General features: G+C 44.5%; 1 protein-coding gene across 2 annotated transcripts in view; it reads right to left on the bottom strand.

The window, feature by feature from the left end:
• The window catches only part of LOC133653554 (gastrula zinc finger protein XlCGF57.1-like), a 28112-nt gene extending 13696 nt beyond the window's left edge, over window positions 1-14416 (bottom strand). The window contains exons 1-2 of one of the 2 annotated variants that reach the window (XM_062052963.1): window positions 13989-14416; window positions 1674-1931 (exon numbers count right to left, since the gene is read on the bottom strand). In XM_062052963.1, the coding sequence (XP_061908947.1) occupies window positions 1674-1931; window positions 13989-14088 (358 nt within the window). In that variant the 5' untranslated portion in view covers window positions 14089-14416. The remainder of the gene's footprint in view (window positions 1-1673; window positions 1932-13988) is intronic. The other variant, XM_062052964.1, reaches the window with a different exon arrangement.
• Between the last annotated feature and the right edge of the window lie 5841 nt (window positions 14417-20257).

Below are 20257 nucleotides of genomic sequence, written 5' to 3'. Positions count from 1 at the left end.
GCAATTGAGCAGCTTGGGTGCGGAGCTGAGGCATTGTGTCAGGGATGAATTGTGGAAAGTGTGCGGCGCCAACAGCATCATACTTTGACTTCAGTGTGTCATCACACTGGAGTTCAATGAGCTCCATTTGGAGGTTAGTTTGTGCTTTTTCCACGTCGACTGCGAAGGGATTACTAAGCAGTTCAAATTTACACTTCTGACCATCAAAGTCGCCAAATCGCCGGCTAAACTCAGCGCCGAGTACACTGAGTTTTTCACCAAAATGTGTGCACACAGCGGTAGAGATCAGCGTTTTTATGGTTTGGCAGCAGGGGAAATGGCCAAGGTTTCCTTGCAGCAGCTGATTCTCCCACAGGCAGAGTTTAGTTTTAAAAGCTCTCATTGACGAGTACATATCTGTGATGATGCGGCCACGCCCCTGTAGCTGCAGGTTCAGCGCATCAAGATGGCTTGAGACACAGAAAGGCCAGCTCACACAGAAACTTTTGCTCCCGGAGGTCTGCTGTGTCCTTTCCTTTGCTTTGCAGAAACTGACATATTTCTTCACGCAGCTCAAAAAATCTGTTTAGTACTTTTCCGCGGCTTAACCATCTCACCTCTGTGTGATACGGCACGTGAGGTGGGCGGGGTTGGGGGTAGGGGGTTTGGTGGTAGCGGGGGTGTATATTGTAGCGTCCCGGAAGAGTTAGTACTGCAAAGGGTTCTGGGTATTTGTTCTGTTGTGTTTACGTTGTGTTAAGGTACGGATGTTCTCCCGAAATGTGTTTGTCATTCTTGTTTGGTGTGGGTTCACAGTGTGGGGCATATTTGTAACAGTATCAAAAAAATGTTTTGCTTAAATGTTAAATGTTGACTACGTATAAATATGTCTTGCAGCCTTATGTGTGTGTGTGTGTAAAAGCAGCATAAATTGTGTGACTGGGCTGGTACGCCATTTTTGGGGGATAAACGAACGAGAGGACGTTAAAGTCTATGCTGCTGTTTTAATACCGGCGGGACAGATCTAAAGTTAATTTGATATTGCCTCAAGGGCCAAATGAAATTACTCGGCGGGCCAGATTCGGCCCGCGGGCCAGAGTTTGACACCAATGCTTTAAACTGACACAGCATGCGTGACTTTAAATAAACTTTTGAGGAGGAAATATTGTTGTGTTACAAACTTTTAGTGTGTTGTTACTTCCTTATTTGTCATTATTTAAAGGTGATGTTAATGTGTAGCAGCAGCAGCTGAACTCAATGTGACAACGTGTCATAGTTACGCCAGTCAGCTGGAACAAAAAATACCAATAGTTGTGTCGTTAGTCCAGAATCTTCACGGTCTTCATGGACCGACCTAATTAGGAACAGGTACTAAAAAAAATAATGATACTCGGTATACATCTGTAATCTTCACCACTAAACCTTTGAAATAAACTGACATGTGTGCTGCTAAAGGTAAAAATAAACAGTAACCATATTGAATGTTTGCCTTCATTTGACCACGTGAGGTAAGGAGGACGGCCTCTAGGTCACATGGTTACAACCCAGCAATTACATTGTTGATGATTGATGAGCATTCATTTTTAAATGGTCGTGTTAAAAAGCAAATATATCTCTATCTTTACGCATAAGTATGGCCCTTGGATGAACATCTGTCACAAACATTGTATTAGATATCTGGATGTTGTGCTTACTTGGACTGTGATGAAGGTGTAAGGACTCAGGTGGTTTGTCTTCATTGTCTTCAGTCTTCACAGAGACAACAGTCAGTGGAAACTTGGTGAGATATGTCGCCTCCTGCCCTACAAGACACTCGTCCTCTTTAAAATGGGGGGGCTGTGGATCCTCCTCGTCCCCTTTAAAATGTAGGGGCTGTGGATACTCTAAAGTGAAAACGTCCCCCTGCAGATGAGGGAGACATTCTTCTTGGTGTTCCAACAGCTGATGGATGTCTACAGGACACAAACAAAACCCATGTTAAAGGCCTACTGAAACCCACTACTATCGACCACGCAGTCTGATAGTTTATATATCAATGATGAAATCTTAACATTGCAACACATGCCAATACGGCCGGGTTAGATTAGTAAAGTGCAATTTAAAATTTCCCGCGAAATATCCTGCTGAAAACGTCTCAGTATGATGACGTTTGCGCGTCACGTCACGGATTGTAGCGGACATTTTGGGACAGCATTGTGGCCAGCTATTAAGTCGTCTGTTTTCATCGCAAAATTCCACAGTATTCTGGACATCTGTGCTGGTGAATCTTTTGCAATTTGTTTAATGAACAATGGAGATAGCAAAGAAGAAAGCTGTAGGTGGGAAGCGGTGTATTAGCGGCCGGCTGCAGCAACACAAACACGTAGCGGCTACGTCGTAGCCGGTGTTTCATTGTTTACATTCCCGAACGATGACAGTCAAGCTTTACCATTGGCCTGTGGGGAACTGGGACAACAGAGACTCTTACCAGGAGGACTTTGAGTTGGATACACATTGGCCTGTGGAGAACTGGGACAACAGAGACTCTTACCAGGAGGACTTTGAGTTGGATATGCGGTACCGTGAGTACGCAGCTGCGGCTTCCAAACATTTGATCGCTTGCCCGTACGTGCGTGCCGCTATGTGCATGTCACGTACGTAACTTTGGGGAAATATATGTGCTGTATGAACTTTGGGGAGGTGAACGGTACTTTGGGCTGTGGGATTGAGTGTGTTGTGCGGGTGTTTGATTTGTATTGGCGGGTTATATGGACGGGAGGGGGGAGGTGTTTGTTATGCGGGATTAATTTGTGGCATATTAAATATAAGCCTAGTCATTCCCAGCTGGATATCAGGTCCCACCCGCCTCTCACAGCATCTTCCCTATCTGAATCGCTTCCACTGCCCTCTAGTCCTTCACTCTCACTTTCCTCATCCACAAATCTTTCATCCTCGCTCAAATTAATGGGGAAATCGTAGCTTTCTTGGTCCGAATCGCTCTCGCTGCTTGTGGCCATGATTGTAAACAATGTGCAGATGTGAGGAGCTCCACAACCTGTGACGTCACGCCACTTCCGGTACAGGCAAGGTTTTTTTAATCAGCGACCAAAAGTTGCGAACTTTATCATCGATGTTCTCTACTAAATCCTTTCAGCAAAAATATGGCAATATTGCGAAATGATCAAGTATGACACACAGAATGGATCTGCTATCCCCCTTTAAATAAGAAAATCTCATTTCAGTAGGCCTTTAACTCCTACATGTTAAATATTAACTCGTACATGAAAAATAGGGCTGTAGCTATTGAATATTGTAGTAATCGAGTGTTCTACTGAAAATGTATTTGATTAATCGAGTAACTGGATAAAACATAGTGTTGCTTGGTTTAAAACCAATTATAAATGCATACAAGAATATAAGACATTTCACTTAACAATGAACGGCCAACTGGCTTCATTTTGAAATGCAAATTTTTGTGTTTTTATTTATCATTGGTGTCAACCGTTCAGCTTTTTCTCATTACAATACGACTTTTTATTATTTTTTTTAAATTTTGGCTGGTTCTATTGTTTATTTCATCTCTATAATGTACCACTGGTCCTGAAGAAAGAGCTATGTTCCACAAATGGCCTGAGTCCAGTGTGAAGCCACACTTTCATCATCATTAGTTTAAAGGCCTACTGAAATGAATTTTTTTTATTTAAACGGGGATAGCAGATCTATTCTATGTGTCATACTTGATCATTTCGCGATATTGCCATATTTTTGCTGAAAGGATTTAGTATAGAACAACGACGATAAAGATTGCAACTTTTGGTATCTGATAAAAAAAAGGCTTGCACCTACCGGAAGTAGCGTGACGTAGTCAGTTGAACATATACGCAAAGTTCCCTATTGTTTACAATGATGGCCGCATGAAGTGAGAGAGATTCGGACCGAGAAAGCGACAATTTCCCCATTAATTTGAGCGAGGATGAAAGATTTGTGGATGAGTAAAGTGCAAGTGAAGGACTAGTGGGGAGTTGAAGCTATTCAGATAGGGAAGATGCTGTGAGAGCCGAGGGTGACCTGATATTCAGCTGGGAATGACTACAACAGTAAATAAACACAAGACATATATATACTCTATTAGCCACAACACAACCAGGCTTATATTTAATATGCCACAAATTAATCCTGCATAAAAACACCTGCGTGTTTGTTATGCTAGCTCCTAGCTCCTCTGCTAGCTCCTAGCTCCATAGAACACGCCAATACAATTCAAACACCTGATCAACACACACAATCACTCAGCCCAAAAGACAGTTTACCTAACCCAAGGTTCATAAAGCTTATATATTTTTAAAAAGTTACGTACGTGACGCGCACATACGGTCAAGTTATCGAATGTTTAGCAGCCAAGGCTGCATACTCACGGTACCTGATATTCAGCTGGGAATGACTACAACAGTAAATAAACACAAGACATATATATACTCTATTAGCCACAACACAACCAGGCTTATATTTAATATGCCACAAATTAATCCTGCATAATAACACCTGCGTGTTTGTTATGCTAGCTCCTAGCTCCTCTGCTAGCTCCTAGCTCCATAGAACACGCCAATACAATTCAAACACCTGATCAACACACACAATCACTCAGCCCAAAAGACCGTTCACCTAACCCAAGGTTCATAAAGCTTATATATTTTTAAAAAGTTACGTACGTGACGCGCACGTACGGTACGGTACGTGTTATGCTAGCTCCTAGCTCCTCTGCTAGCTCCTAGCTCCATAGAACACGCCAATACAATTCAAACACATGATCAACACACACAATCACTCAGCCCAAAAGACCGTTCACCTAACCCAAGGTTCATAAAGCTTATATATTTTTAAAAAGTTACGTACATATGCAAAAAAAAGCCAAAGCTGCATACTCACAGTAGCACGTCTGCGTCTTTGTCATCCAAATCAAAGTAATCCTGGTAAGAGTCTGTGTTGTCCCAGTTCTCTACAGGCGTCTGTGTATCCAAATCAAAAGTCCTCCTGGTTAGAGTCTCTGTTATCCGAGTTCTTCCATCTTGACTGCATCTTTCGGGAATGTAAACAAAGAAGCGCCGGCTGTGTACTGTTGTGGCTGACTACGTTCGAAAAATACGTCCATTTCGCACCGACAACTTTCTTCTTTGCTTGCTTGGCTTCCTTCTCCATAATGCAATGAACATGATTGAAACAGATTCACGAACACAGATGTCCAGAATACTGTGGAATTATGAAATGAAAACAGAGCTTTTTCGTATCGGCTTCAATGTGGAAGGCATACCCGTGTTCGCCGGGCTACGTCACGCGCATACGTCATCCGCAGAGGCGTTTCGAACCGGAAGTTTAGCGGCAAATTTAAAATGTCACTTTATAAGTTAACCCGGCCGTATTGGCATGTGTTATAATGTTAAGATTTCATCATTGATATATAAACTATCAGACTGCGTGGTCGGTAGTAGTGGGTTTCAGTAGGCCTTTAAGAGCAAGGGCAAACCAGAAGCAACAAATACACATTTGTGGGGAGGCAAATGTTTGTTTATCAATGTCCAGGATTTGTTTTTCCACAATCACTGCCACATTAGTGGCTGCACCAACGAACGCTGATTCGAAGGAAATATAAATGATAAAATGATAAATGGGTTATACTTGTATAGCGCTTTTCTACCTTCAAGGTACTCAAAGCGCTTTGACAGTATTTCCACATTCACCCATTCACACACACATTCACACACTGATGGCGGGAGCTGCCATGCAAGGCGCTAACCAGCAGCCATCAGGAGCAAGGGTGAAGTGTCTTGCCCAAGGACACAACGGACGTGACTAGGATGGTAGAAGGTGGGGATTGAACCCCAGTAACCAGCAACCCTCCGATTGCTGGCACGGCCACTCTACCAACTTCGCCATGCCGCCCCACAATATATAACTCTAAATAACAGGTCAGTATAGCTTTTACACATATATATAACTTTAATATTGCTACACATTGAACACTCTGGGTGTTTTTTTCCCAGAAAACATGCCAGTTAGCAGTCTAGGTTTACGACGTAAGTTACCATGGTAACCGACGCTGACTTTGTCTTACCGCTCTATTTTTGGAGGTAAAACTCTCGAGCTTTACATACTCAGGAGTTCACACTTAACCTGCTCTCTGGAATATTCCCCCGGTAACTGTGTGAGTTTTATGTAAACTTGTTGATACACATTGTTACAAACTGAGAGGAACATAAACCTTTTATACATATTGTGTGTCTGAAACTGTCTCAATATAAAAGTTAAAGTACCAATGATTGTCACACACACACTAGGTGTGGTGAAAGTAACCTCTGCATTTGATCCATCCCCTTGTTCAACCCCTGGGAGGTGGCCGCGCCCGGGAATTATTTTGGTGATAAAACAATCTGTGACGTAACATTATCAGGTAATAAGAAGGGACTTTTATTTTGAAGGCGATTTGGTCCCTCCTCTAGTTTCCGGTAGTCTCAGCACGACAGTCAGACGCCCACTTGTTTACACACGAGACAGGTTTACGTGTTTCAGCGCTCCAAGTTTGTTGTTTCTTCCCACAAAGTGCCTTGGAAACATTGTCTGTAAGTCTTGTGTCTGTTTTATGAGTAACATGAAGACGTTGTGTGTGTGTGTAAATGTAGAAATAGCACTGTGCGACGATAGCTTGTTCTACTTTTTAGCTTGTTGCTACTTAGCATGTAGCTTCTTTGCTCGCTCACTCCTCTAAGGGAGGGTGCAATGTTTATAAATGTAAATCCTATTCATGTGTGGCTATGAGTATTACATGGGCTGTATAGGGCTATTTACATCACTTTATGAGCACTGTTTACATGCTATTGTATGGGCTGTGTGTGTATGTGTGAAAACATATTATGCAGCAAACATTTATGGAAATGTAGTTACTTAGTGGTGTTTATTTGACATATATTTTGTGTCTCTTTATACAGTTTTACAATAATAACAACAAAGAAAGAAATGACCAATTAGACAAGAAGAAAGGAAAAGTGCATTCCCTGTGAAAACCACTAAAGCTTCTTAAAGATAAAAGGCCTGGACTCTTTCTTCCCTTTCCTTGGAATCTTCATGTTAGCTATCCGTCAACTTGTTAACGTCACGGACACAGACACGTAGGACGGAATAGTAAAAAGACAAGCTTCACGGCGGGCACTTTAACAACAGAAGCAATAAAAATGGACAACGCCGAAACAAGTGGAGACATCGGCAGCGGTGATGTGGCCAGCACGGAAAGAGACCGTGGACACGACGCTGCCTCCCTGCATTCCACCACAACTGCAGGATCCAGTCTTTCCTCAACTAGCAAAGCTGCTATCAAGGCCCGCGCTAAACTCGAAGCTGCGCGCGCACGCGCTTCCTACGGACGCCGAGAAGCAGAACTGAAGGCTAAAGAAGCCAGAATAGCAGCCGAGTTATCAACACTGCAGGATGAGAAGGAGGTAGCAGCAGCATTAGCTGAAACCCAATTCCTCGAAGAAGCAGCTGAGCTTGAGAGCCGTGAAGGAAGTAGAATGAGCCACTTTGGATTGACTAGCAATAGCAACCAACGCACACACGACTATGTTGAACAACACACAAAGCGACAATCTAGCTATGGAGAGCCCCCTGTACTAGAAACATATACTCCCCAAGCTCCTCAACTGTCAGCTGCAGCTCAACTACCCAAAGAGTTGACAATTACTGCTCCTACACAACAAACTGGGAGGCCTACATCAGCTGCTACACAGCAATACACAGGGTCGGTGCCTGCAGTACATCGACAGTTCCCTGACACGGTCCCACCTCGTCAGTTCTCGCCTGTCCAGTCATATTATCCCCCTCTCAGAACCCCGCTGCAGTCAAATCCAAAAGACATGACTGCTATGAGTGACATTGCAAGATATTTTGTGCGCCGGGAGCTTGTGAGTTCCGGTCTCACCCAGTTCAACGACCACCCGGAAAACTACTGGGCATGGAAGTCCTCTTACATCAACGCTACTGGAGAACTCAACTTAAATGCCAGTGAGGAACTCAACCTATTAACAAAGTGGCTAGGAAGAGAGTCCTCGGAGCATGTCAAAAGGATTCGCTCTGTCCATGTCGCCAACCCTGCTGTAGGTCTGCAACTTGTCTGGGAACGCCTAGAAGAGTGCTACGGCTCCCCGGAGGTGATAGAGAGATCCCTCTTCAAAAGACTTGAGGATTTTCCGAAGCTGTCCAACAAAGAACCCACAAAACTAAGGGAACTTGGAGACCTGCTCTCAGAGTTAAACGCTGCTAAGTCTGAAGACTACCTGCAGGGGCTCTCATACCTGGACACAGCCAGGGGTGTGAACCCCATTGTAGAAAAGCTGCCACACGGTCTGCAAGAAAAATGGTTGGCTAAGGGTTCTCAGTACAAGGAGCAGTACAATGTTTCCTTTCCCCCTTTTGCCTACTTCACCGACTTCATCTGCAGCGAAGCACGTAGAAGAAACGACCCCAGTTTTTCCCTCACTCTAACTCCGTTGAAAACATCTAATCATCTCCCAAAGCACGAACAGTTTGAAAGAGGGGCAAGATACGCTAAACGACAAGTATCTACCCACAAGACAGATGTCGAAGGAAACAACTCAACTTCTCAAATGTTCAGTTCAAGTTACAAGCTCGACGATGTCGGGAGACAGTGTCCCATACATCAGAAACCCCATCCTCTGAACAAGTGCCGTGGTTTTCGAAGCAAACCACTTGAAGAGCGCAGAGCCTTTCTGAAAGACAATGGGGTCTGCTTCAAGTGTTGCTCCTCCACGACCCACCTGGCGAGGAACTGTAAGACTGCTCTCAAGTGTAATGAATGTGAGAGCGACGACCATGTAGCCGCACTTCATCCTGGACCTCCACCGTGGGATAAAGAGAACAAGGACCCCCCCTCACAGTATGGCGGGGAGAGTGAAGAGAAAGCGCCTGGACCAGCAGTCACCTCGAAATGTACAGAAGTCTGCGGCAAAGGGCAAAGCCTCCGGTCCTGTTCCAAGATATGCCTTGTTAAGGTTTATCCCAAAACACACCCAGACAGAGCTACTAACGTCTACATCCTCCTAGATGACCAGAGCAACAGATCCCTGGCGAGGTCTGAGTTCTTTGACCTCTTCCAAATCGAAGGTTCAGACTCACCTTACACTCTCCGGACATGTGCAGGAGTCTCCGAGACATCCGGAAGGAGAGCCACTGGGTTCATCGCAGAGTCTCTGGATGGAAAAACCAGTGTGGTGCTTCCAACACTCATAGAATGTAACCACATGCCAGACGACCGGTCCGAGATCCCAACTCCCGAGGTCGCACGACACCACAACCACTTGAGGTCCATCGCTCACATGATCCCACGTCTGGACCCTGAAGCCCAGATACTAATACTTCTTGGACGCGACGTCCTTCAGGTCCATAAAGTCAGAGAGCAGCGTAACGGTCCTCAGAGTGCCCCCTTCGCCCAACGACTGGATCTTGGCTGGGTTGTCGTAGGAGATGTGTGTCTCGGGTCAGCCCACAAAGCGGCAGCTGTGACTTCCTACCGTACCAGTGTGCTTGAAAATGGAAGACCATCTCTCCTCACTCCATGTCCCAACCAGCTTCAAGTCAAGGAAAGGTTCAGCTCCAAAGTACACAATGCAACTTCTTCTAGCAGCCTTAAATTCAACATCCCTGTCCTCGATGACAGCAACTTGGGCAACACGATCTTCCAGAGCACTAAAGATGATGATCAAGTAGGACTTTCCATCGAGGACCGAATGTTCCTGGATTTCATGGACAGAGAGATGACAATGGATGACGCCAACAGCTGGGTGGCACCGCTTCCATTCAGATCTCCTCATCAAAGACTGCCAAACAATAGACAACAAGTACTCAGCAGACTTACCACTCTTCGTCGCACCTTTGAAAGAAAGCCAAAGATGAAGGATGACTTCTTTGCCTTCATGCAGAAAATCTTCGATCGCAACCATGCTGAGTTGGCACCGCCACTAGAGGAAGGAGGTGAGTGCTGGTACTTACCTATTTTTGGTGTCTATCATCCCCAGAAGCCGGACAAGATCAGGGTCGTCTTCGACTCCAGTGCTCAAGATCATGGCATTTCCCTGAATGACGTACTACTTACTGGGCCGGATGTAAACAACAGTTTGCTTGGCGTGTTGCTGCGCTTCAGAAGAGAGACTGTTGCTGTAATAGCAGACATTGAACAAATGTTCCACAGCTTTGTCGTTCGCAAAGACAACAGAGACTTTTTGCGCTTCTTGTGGTTCAAAGAAAACGACCCCGGCCAAGAGATTGTGGAGTATCGCATGAAAGTCCATATATTCGGTAACTCACCCTCCCCAGCAGTAGCCATCTACGGGCTTCACCGTGCAGCAGAACATGGAGCAGAGGAACATGGATTAGATGCCAAACACTTTGTGGAACGCGACTTCTACGTCGATGACGGGCTCACGTCGCTACCTTCAGCCACGGAAGCCATCGACCTGCTGACAAGGACACAGGAGATGTTGGCTGCTTCAAACCTGAGACTCCACAAGATAGCATCCAACTGCTCTAATGTGCTAAAGGCCTTCTCTCAGGAAGATCATGCAGGAGGACTACAAAACTTGGATTTCGACGACAACTCCACTCTCGTCCAACGCAGTTTGGGACTCAGCTGGGAGCTAAAGCATGACATCTTCACCTACAAAACAATAGCCACAGAGAAACCCTACACACGTAGAGGTGCTCTAGCAGTAGTGAACAGCCTGTTCGACCCTCTCGGTCTTGTAGCTCCAGTCGTCATTCAAGGGAAGTTTCTACTCCGAGAACTGACTTGCAACGAAGCCCTTGACTGGGACACCCCTCTACCGAAGACAAAGGAAGCTGAATGGAAGATGTGGAAAGATTCATTACAAGATTTACAAGACATTAGGATACCTAGAGCGTACTCAACTACCACCTTGTCTACTGCACAGAAGAGAGAACTTCATTTTTTCTGTGACGCTTCAGTAAAGGCTATCGCTGCCGTTGGCTACCTCAAAGTAATTGACAGCGATGGAGGGTGCCACGTCGGTTTTGTCCTGGGAAAGGCGAAACTAGCACCTCCATCCGCCCACACTATTCCAAGACTGGAATTGGGAGCTGCTGTACTCGCAGTGGAAATGGCAGAGTTGGTACAGAGAGAGCTGGACATTTGTATTGACACAATGCATTTCTACACAGACAGCAGAGTCGTCCTGGGATACATCTACAACCAGACCAGGCGATTCTACGTGTACGTCTGCAACAGGGTGCAGCGAATCAGAAGGTCAACCAAACCAGATCAGTGGCACTACGTCCACACAGCTCAAAACCCAGCAGATCATGCTTCACGATCAGTTCCTGCAACGGAGCTAACAAACACTACATGGTTCACAGGACCCACCTTTCTGTACCTGCCTGATGAAGTTCCCAGCTCTGAAATGGAACATCACAAGCTCGTCGACCCAGACACTGACAGCGAGGTACGTTCCCATGCTACAGCACTTTCCATTCCTCACTCTAAGCTAGGATCTCATCGGTTTGGGCGATTTTCCACATGGAAGTCACTAGTACGGGCTATCACTTCCATAACCAACATGCTGGAACGTAAAAGAGCACCAGTCACAACCGGCGATATCACTAAACCCGTTACAGCACAACTATCAAAAGCAGAGACTATCATAATTAGTTGTGTGCAAAAAGAGACTTACAGAACTGAGCTCGACTGCTTGGCTGCTGGGAAAAACATTCCAAAAGCCAGTCCCCTAAGAAAGCTGGACCCTTACATGGATGAAAAGGGACTTTTGAGGATAGGAGGAAGGCTCAAGCATGCCACACTGGACATTGGAGAGCAGTTTCCTATTATCATTCCAGCCCACAACCAAATTGGGAAGCTCCTTGTGAGACACTACCACCAAAGGGTCAAACATCAGGGTCGTGTCTTCACAGAAGGATCCATCCGTACAGCAGGATACTGGATTGTTGGTGCCAAACGGTGCATCAACAGCATTCTCCGCAAATGTGTGGTTTGCAACAAACTTCGTGGAAGGACTGCTGAACAGAAAATGGCGGATCTTCCCCCTGACCGTCTGTGCACAGAACCACCTTTTACCTATGTGGGACTTGATGTGTTCGGTCCCTGGTCTGTCACCACGAGACGGACCCGTGGAGGTCAAGCTGAAAGCAAGAGGTGGGCAGTGCTCTTCACGTGCATGAGCACGCGTGCCGTGCACATAGAACTCATCGAATCAATGGAAACATCAAGTTTCATCAACGCTTTACGTCGATTATTTGCACTGAGAGGACCCGCAAAGCAGATTTGTTCCGACTGTGGGACAAACTTCATTGGTGCCTGCAAGGAGTTGCACATGGTCCTAACAGATCCCAAAGAGCCCAATGTCAGGAAGTATTTGGGTGAGGAAGGGTGTACGTGGATTTTCAACCCGCCTCATTCCTCCCATATGGGAGGAGCCTGGGAACGCATGATTGGAGTCTCCAGAAGAATTCTTGACTCCATGCTTCAAGAATCCAGCCGATCACATCTCACTCATGAAGTGTTGTCTACGCTAATGGCAGAAGTAACAGCGATCATTAATGCCAGACCACTCACACCGATCTCCTCAGACCCGGAATCTCCTTTCCTTCTGACCCCTGCTTCGCTATTGACGCAGAAGTTGTGCACTCTCCCTGCCCCTCCTGGAACGTTCGACAACAAGGATCTCTACCGCCAGCAGTGGAGGAAGGTGCAGCATCTCGCCAACACCTTTTGGCACAGATGGAGGCGCGAATACCTTCCCACACTTCAAAATCGCAACAAGTGGCAAGATGTCAAGCCTAATCTGAAGGAGGGTGACCTTGTGTTGCTCAAAGACAATCAAGCTAAGAGGAACGAGTGACCCCTGGCTCTTGTCACAAAGACTTTCCCCGACCAGGACGGGAAGGTCAGGAAGATAGAACTCAAGGTCACAAGATCTGGATCTGCAAAGACTTTTCTGAGGCCTGTCTCTGAGACAGTCCTTCTCTTGGCAGCTAATGATACAGACTAAGTTAAGTTAGGTTTCTGTAATTTGTATCAATCATGTTCCTACTGCAGTTCGAAATAGTGGTATAGTATTTATACCAGGCGGGGAGTGTGACGTAACATTATCAGGTAATAAGAAGGGACTTTTATTTTGAAGGCGATTTGGTCCCTCCTCTAGTTTCCGGTAGTCTCAGCACGACAGTCAGACGCCCACTTGTTTACACACGAGACAGGTTTACGTGTTTCAGCGCTCCAAGTTTGTTGTTTCTTCCCACAAAGTGCCTTGGAAACATTGTCTGTAAGTCTTGTGTCTGTTTTATGAGTAACATGAAGACGTTGTGTGTGTGTGTAAATGTAGAAATAGCACTGTGCGACGATAGCTTGTTCTACTTTTTAGCTTGTTGCTACTTAGCATGTAGCTTCTTTGCTCGCTCACTCCTCTAAGGGAGGGTGCAATGTTTATAAATGTAAATCCTATTCATGTGTGGCTATGAGTATTACATGGGCTGTATAGGGCTATTTACATCACTTTATGAGCACTGTTTACATGCTATTGTATGGGCTGTGTGTGTATGTGTGAAAACATATTATGCAGCAAACATTTATGGAAATGTAGTTACTTAGTGGTGTTTATTTGACATATATTTTGTGTCTCTTTATACAGTTTTACAATAATAACAACAAAGAAAGAAATGACCAATTAGACAAGAAGAAAGGAAAAGTGCATTCCCTGTGAAAACCACTAAAGCTTCTTAAAGATAAAAGGCCTGGACTCTTTCTTCCCTTTCCTTGGAATCTTCATGTTAGCTATCCGTCAACTTGTTAACGTCACGGACACAGACACGTAGGACGGAATACAATCAGTGCATCATCCTCACATGACAACTCATCTTTTATAGACAATATATTTAAGAATAGTGTTAATAAATAAATATAATGTTAGTAAACATGTGTGAGTAAGAAGTAAACAAACCTGTTTTGTGTAACACAACTTGAAGTTTTTGATGTTGTCGCTCGTTCTCTTTTGTTGGAGAAAGTTCCTCCTCGTACTCTGCTATCGTTCTTTCGCACATTTTCACAAAATCACAACACTTTACACTCACACTTGATCTCTGCTTAGCGATGTGTTGATCAGTTCTGCGTCTATTCGTTAGCAGCTAACAAGCTATACTAACTAGCAAGCTAAGCTAGCTCGAGTAGCATCAAAGTGCGCTCAGACAAATATAACCGGATGCAAACAATTCTTAACGATATTTACTCTATTTAATAGTCTATTAAACGACATAAATGTGTACATGGACGCACAGGTTAAGAACACTGAATTGTGACGACTGTAATTACGTCTTCTCCGTCAAACGCCATCTTGTTTTATCCTCGCCGTGTTTGGTTCGCGCGCAGTGTTGTCAGATCTCGCGAGAGAAGCAAGTAACGCGTCCTACCCAAGTGCAAATATTTGAACAATTCGACAATAAAGATAAAAGTGTCTATTGTAAATTTTCAAAACAAATACATACAACTTATTTTTCGTAATAATATTCAAATATTTAACAATGTATTGAAACAACAGTAGCATAAGGAAATAAAGAAAAGAAAAGAAACAAACAAAATTACGGAGCCCCTAAAGGAATGTTTTTTTTAGACATGTATCTCGTGGCCACGAGAAACTTTTTATTTAAAAAAAAATAAAATAAAAATTGTTTTTGTTTTTTTACTAAAAGTTTCTCGTGGCCACGAGAAAGCATTGAATGCGTGCTGATGGTTTGGTGTGTGTTAAAACGGCAGTTTAGGAGTTAATATGGCTGTATTTCCAATTAGGACTTTCCCCCATGTGTGTTGTGGCAAAATGTGAATGCTTGATTAGTAGGTGTGAGACAAACACTTTATCTTCCTGGTTATTGTAACGCTACGTGTTTGACATTATTTAAGACTTTATCATGCCCGGGAAATGACAGTTTTCCTCTCTGTGGCTGTGGGGGGTGGGCGTGGCTTGCGGACCTGCAGCGAAGCGGAGTGTGTCAGTTAGTCCGATGTTGATGTGATCAAACTTCTTTATTGCTTGGAAGATACACACACAATTGTAACTGTTATTTCTTCCTGCAAATAATAAATATGTACAACGTGTTTGGATGTATTCATTTATGTAAAATTGTCATTAAATGTAATATTGCCGGACAAAAAGTGATTCGACGTACGTAATATGTTGATATTTACACATCGCATATTTACACACGCGCATCTGACTAGAATACCCTTATGTGCATTACATATATCAACATCAACTACCTACTGTACTGTTTACTTGTTGAAATACCCTTTTTAGAGCAAATATCTACCCATATAATTTATATGTGTATTTATAATATATAAATATATATATATATATATATATATATATATATATATATATATATATATATATATATATATATATATATATATATATATATATATATATATATATATATATATATATATATATACATATATAGTATATACACGCGCACACACACACATATACATGTATACTGTATAGGAAGAAACACACATACATATATACAGTATACATATATACACACAAACACTAAATTTGACATACAAAATAACTACTATTTTTAAGAACAAGTTACAGTAATATATAATATATATATATATATACACTACCGTTCAAAGGTTTGGGGTCACCCAAACAATTTTGTAGAATAGCCTTCATTTCTAAGAACAAGAATAAACTGTCAAGTTTCAGATGAAAGTTGTCTTTTTCTGGCCATTTTGAGCATTTAATTGACCCCACAAATGTGATGCTCCAGAAACTCAATCTGCTCAAAGGAAGGTCAGTTTTGTAGCTTCTGTAACGAGCTAAACTGTTTTCAGATGTGTGAACATGATTGCACAAGGGTTTTCTAATCATCAATTAGCCTTCTGAGCCAATGAGCAAACACATTGTACCATTAGAACACTGGAGTGATAGTTGCTGAAGTGGTATAGGGCAGACCTCAATGACCGGCTGAGTGTGAGAGAAATGCTTAGCCAAGCAGAAGCCTGGATGACATCCCTCGAAAAGAGAGGCCTCCCGGGCAAGTATAAGGCCTGGGGTTACCAACATGGGGTTCTCCCCCGTCTGCTCTGGCCACTCCTGGTTTATGAGGTACCTGTATCCACAGTTGAGAGTCTGGAGAAAAAATTGAACACCTACTTGAGGAGATGGCTGGGTGTCCCAAGAAGCTTCTGTTCCTTTGGACTGTACAGCACAGGAAGCAAGCTACAGCTGCCAATAACATCAGTGGTGGAGAAGTACAAGGTGACAAAAACACGCCAGGCCATGATGCTACGAGACAGCAAAGACAAACGAGTACGGCAGGCAGGCATTGTCGTCAGGTCAGGCAGAAAGTGGTTAGCCAGCAAAGCACTGAGGGAGGCGGAGGATCGACTGCATCACGCGGACATTGTGGGATCAGTAGCCCAGGGAAGACTTGGTCTGGGTTGCTCATCCAGAACAAGATGGAACAAAGCTGACCCAAAGGAGCGGCGAGGCTTGGTGCAGAGGGAGGTCCGAAAGGCTGAGGAGGAAAGCCGGTATGTCAAGGCAGTAGCCATGAAAAAACAGGGCAGCTGGACTAGATGAGAGAGTGTAAAAGACAGATCTCTAACCTGGCAGGACATCTGGAGCATGGAAGGCCACCGGATCAGGTTCCTGCTGTGTTCTACATATGATGTCCTGCCCACCCCATCAAACCTCCATACTTGGGGAATGGTAGAGAGCCCCAGCTGCACACTCTGCGGGAAGATAGCTAACCTGGAGCATGTCCTCTCCTCTTGTCACTCAAGCTTAGCAGATGGCAAGTTCCGGTGGCGTCATGACCAGATCCTTGCTCAGCTGGCAGAAGGTGTTGAGCAGGCCAGGAAGAGGACAAGGCAGCTCTCTAATGGGCCACGCTTCATCCACTTCGTCAGGGCAGGTGAAAGCGCAGCAGCAGGAGGGAGGAACAAAGGAGCTCTGGCCACAGCAAACGACTGGGAGATGCGGGCCGACCTGAAGAAGCAGCTCAAATTCCCAGAGGAGATAGCCCACACTACCCTGAGACCTGATATTGTTCTGTGGTCTAGAGGAACCAAACAGGTGGTGCTTATCGAGCTGACAGTACCTTGGGAAGAGAGGATGGGGGAGGCGTACGAACGCAAGCTCAAGAAGTACCAAACCCTCATCCTCGAGAGCCAGCACAATGGATGGAAGGCCTGGAACCTACCGGTGGAGGTGGGCTGTAGAGGCTTTGCGGGGCGGTCGCTCTGGAGAGCACTCGGACTGCTAGGGATCGAGGGGCTGGCTAGAAAGCGGCTGGTAGCCAACATCACTAAAAGGGCAGAGGAAGCATCGCGCTGGATTTGGTTACAAAAAAAGGTGCGATGGCAGAGCCGACCTACTGAAGGACTAGGGACATAGAGTTGGGTGGCATTCAGCGGGGGTAGATCCAGGACGCTGGATCTGCCGTCGAGCCCCTCCGAAGCGTCATGGGCTTAATTCGACAAAACGTTGATGACGGGTGGTGCCCATTTGAGAATCTGCTGATGCCAACCAACTCATGTCCAGTTGAGGTATGCGGTCAAGCTTAGTTTTGGCTCAGGGAGGAGGACGTCCCTGCCATGCAGAGTCTCGCCGGTGCCTTGATGGAAGGAGAGATGAAGAGAGCGAGGCCACAGGCTCACAGATGGTGCAGGGGCGAGTACCTGTAAAGGTGAGCCAGTTGCGATACCCTTATCGTATTTTGCATATATATATATATATATATATATATATATATATATATATATATATATATATATATATATATATATATATATATATATATATATATATATATATATATATATATATAATATAATATAATATAATATACCCCACATTCTAAAAGACATTATAAAAAAAACAATATTGTGTGTAGTTTATTTTGTTTCTTTTTGGTGTTTTGTCTTTCCTTATGCTACTGTTGTTTCAATACATTGTTAAATATTTATATATGCAAAATACGATAAGGGTATCGCAACTGGCTCACCTTTACAGGTACTCGCCTCTGCACCATCTGTGAGCCTGTGGCCTCGCTCTCTTCATCTCTCCTTCCATCAAGGCACCGGCGGTACTCTGCCTGGCAGGGACGTCCTCCTCCCTGAGCCAAGACTAAGCTGGACCGCATACCTCAACTGGACATGATTTGGTTGGCATCAGAAGGTTCTCAAATGGGCATCCCCCCTCATTAAAGTTTCGTCGAATTAAGCCCATGACGCTCGGAGGGGCTCGACGGCAGATCCAGCGTCCTGGCTCTACCCCTGCTGAATGCCACCCAACTCTATGTCCCTAGTCCTTCAGTAGGTCGGCTCTGCCACCGCACCTTTCTTTGTATCCAAATCCATGGATTTAATGGTGTTGGCTACCAGCCGCTTCCTAGCCAGCCCCTCGATCCCTAGCAGTCCGAGGGCTCTCCAGAGCGACCGCCCCACAAAGCCTCTACAGCCCACCTCCACCGGTAGGTTCCAGGCCTTGCATCCATTTTGCTGGCTCTTGAGGATGAGGATTTGGTATTTCTTGAGTTTGCGTTCGTACGCCTCCTCCATCCTCTCTTCCCAAGGTACTGTCAGCTCGATAAGCACCACCTGTTTGGTTCCTTTAGACCACAGAACAGGACTGAACTCTCACATTATTATGCTAGATCCACTATGGACTGAACTCTCACACTATTATGCTAAATCCACTATGGACTGGACTCTCACACTATTAACTAGATCCACTATTGACTGGACTCTCACACTATTATGCTAGATCGACAATAGACTGGACTCTCACACTATTATGCTAGATCCACTATGGACTGGACTCTCACACTATCATGCTAGATCCACTATGGACTGGAGTCTCAAACTATTATGCTAGATCCATTATGGACTTGACTCTCATACTATTATGCTAGATCCACTATGGACTGGACTCTCACACTGTTATGCTAGATCCACTATGGACTGGGCTCTCACACTATTATGCTAGATCCACTATGGACTGGACTCTCACACTATTATGCTAGATCCACTATGGACTGGACTCTCACACTGTTATGCTAGATCCACTATGGACTGGACTCTCACACTATTATGCTAGATCCACTATGGACTGGACTCTCACACTGCTATGCTAGATCCACTATGGACTGGACTCTCACACTATTATACTAGATCCACTATGGACTGGACTCTCACACTATTATGTTAAATCCACTATGGACTGGACTCTCACACTATTAACTAGATCCACTATTGACTGGACTCTCACACTATTATGCTAGATCCACAATAGACTGGACTCTCACACTATTATGCTAGATCCACTATGGACTGGAGTCTCAAACTATTATGCTAGATCCACTATAGACTGGACTCTCACACTGCTATGCTAGATCCACTATGGACTGGACTCTCACACTATTATGCTAGATCCACTATGGACTGGACTCTCACACTGTTATGTTAAATCCACTATGGACTGGACTCTCACACTATTAACTAGATCCACTATTGACTGGACTCTCACACTATTATGCTAGATCCACTATGGACTGGAGTCTCAAACTATTATGCTAGATCCACTCTGGACTTGACTCTCACACTATTATGCTAGATCCCTTATGGAGTGGACTTTCACAATATTATGCTAGATCTACTATGGACTGGACTCTCACACTATTATGCTAGATCCAATATGGATTGGACTCTCACACTAATATGCTAGATCCACTATGGACTGGACTCTCACACCATTATGTTAGATCCACTATGGATTGGACTCTCACACTAATATGCTAGATCCACTATGGACTGGACTCTCACACTATTATGCTAGATCCACTATGGACTGGACTCTCACACTATTATGCTAGATCCCTTATGGACTGGACTCTCACACTTTTATGTTAGATCCACTATGGACTGGACTCTCACACTATTATGTTAGAACCACTATGGACTGGACTCTCACACTATTATGCTAGATTCCTTATGGACTGGACTCTCACACTATTATGTTAGATCCACTATGGACTGGACTCTCCCACTATTATGCTAGATCCACTATAGACTGGACTCTTCACACTAATATGTTGGATCCACTATGGACTGGACTCTCACACTATTATGCTAGATCCACAATGGACTGGACTCTCACACTATTATGCTAGATCCACTATGGACTGGACTCTCACACGA

This window comes from Entelurus aequoreus, linkage group LG07 (genome assembly GCF_033978785.1).
Source record: "Entelurus aequoreus isolate RoL-2023_Sb linkage group LG07, RoL_Eaeq_v1.1, whole genome shotgun sequence".
NCBI classification, from domain to species: domain Eukaryota; kingdom Metazoa; phylum Chordata; class Actinopteri; order Syngnathiformes; family Syngnathidae; genus Entelurus; species Entelurus aequoreus.
This window is presented reverse-complemented; position numbering and strand designations above follow the sequence as displayed.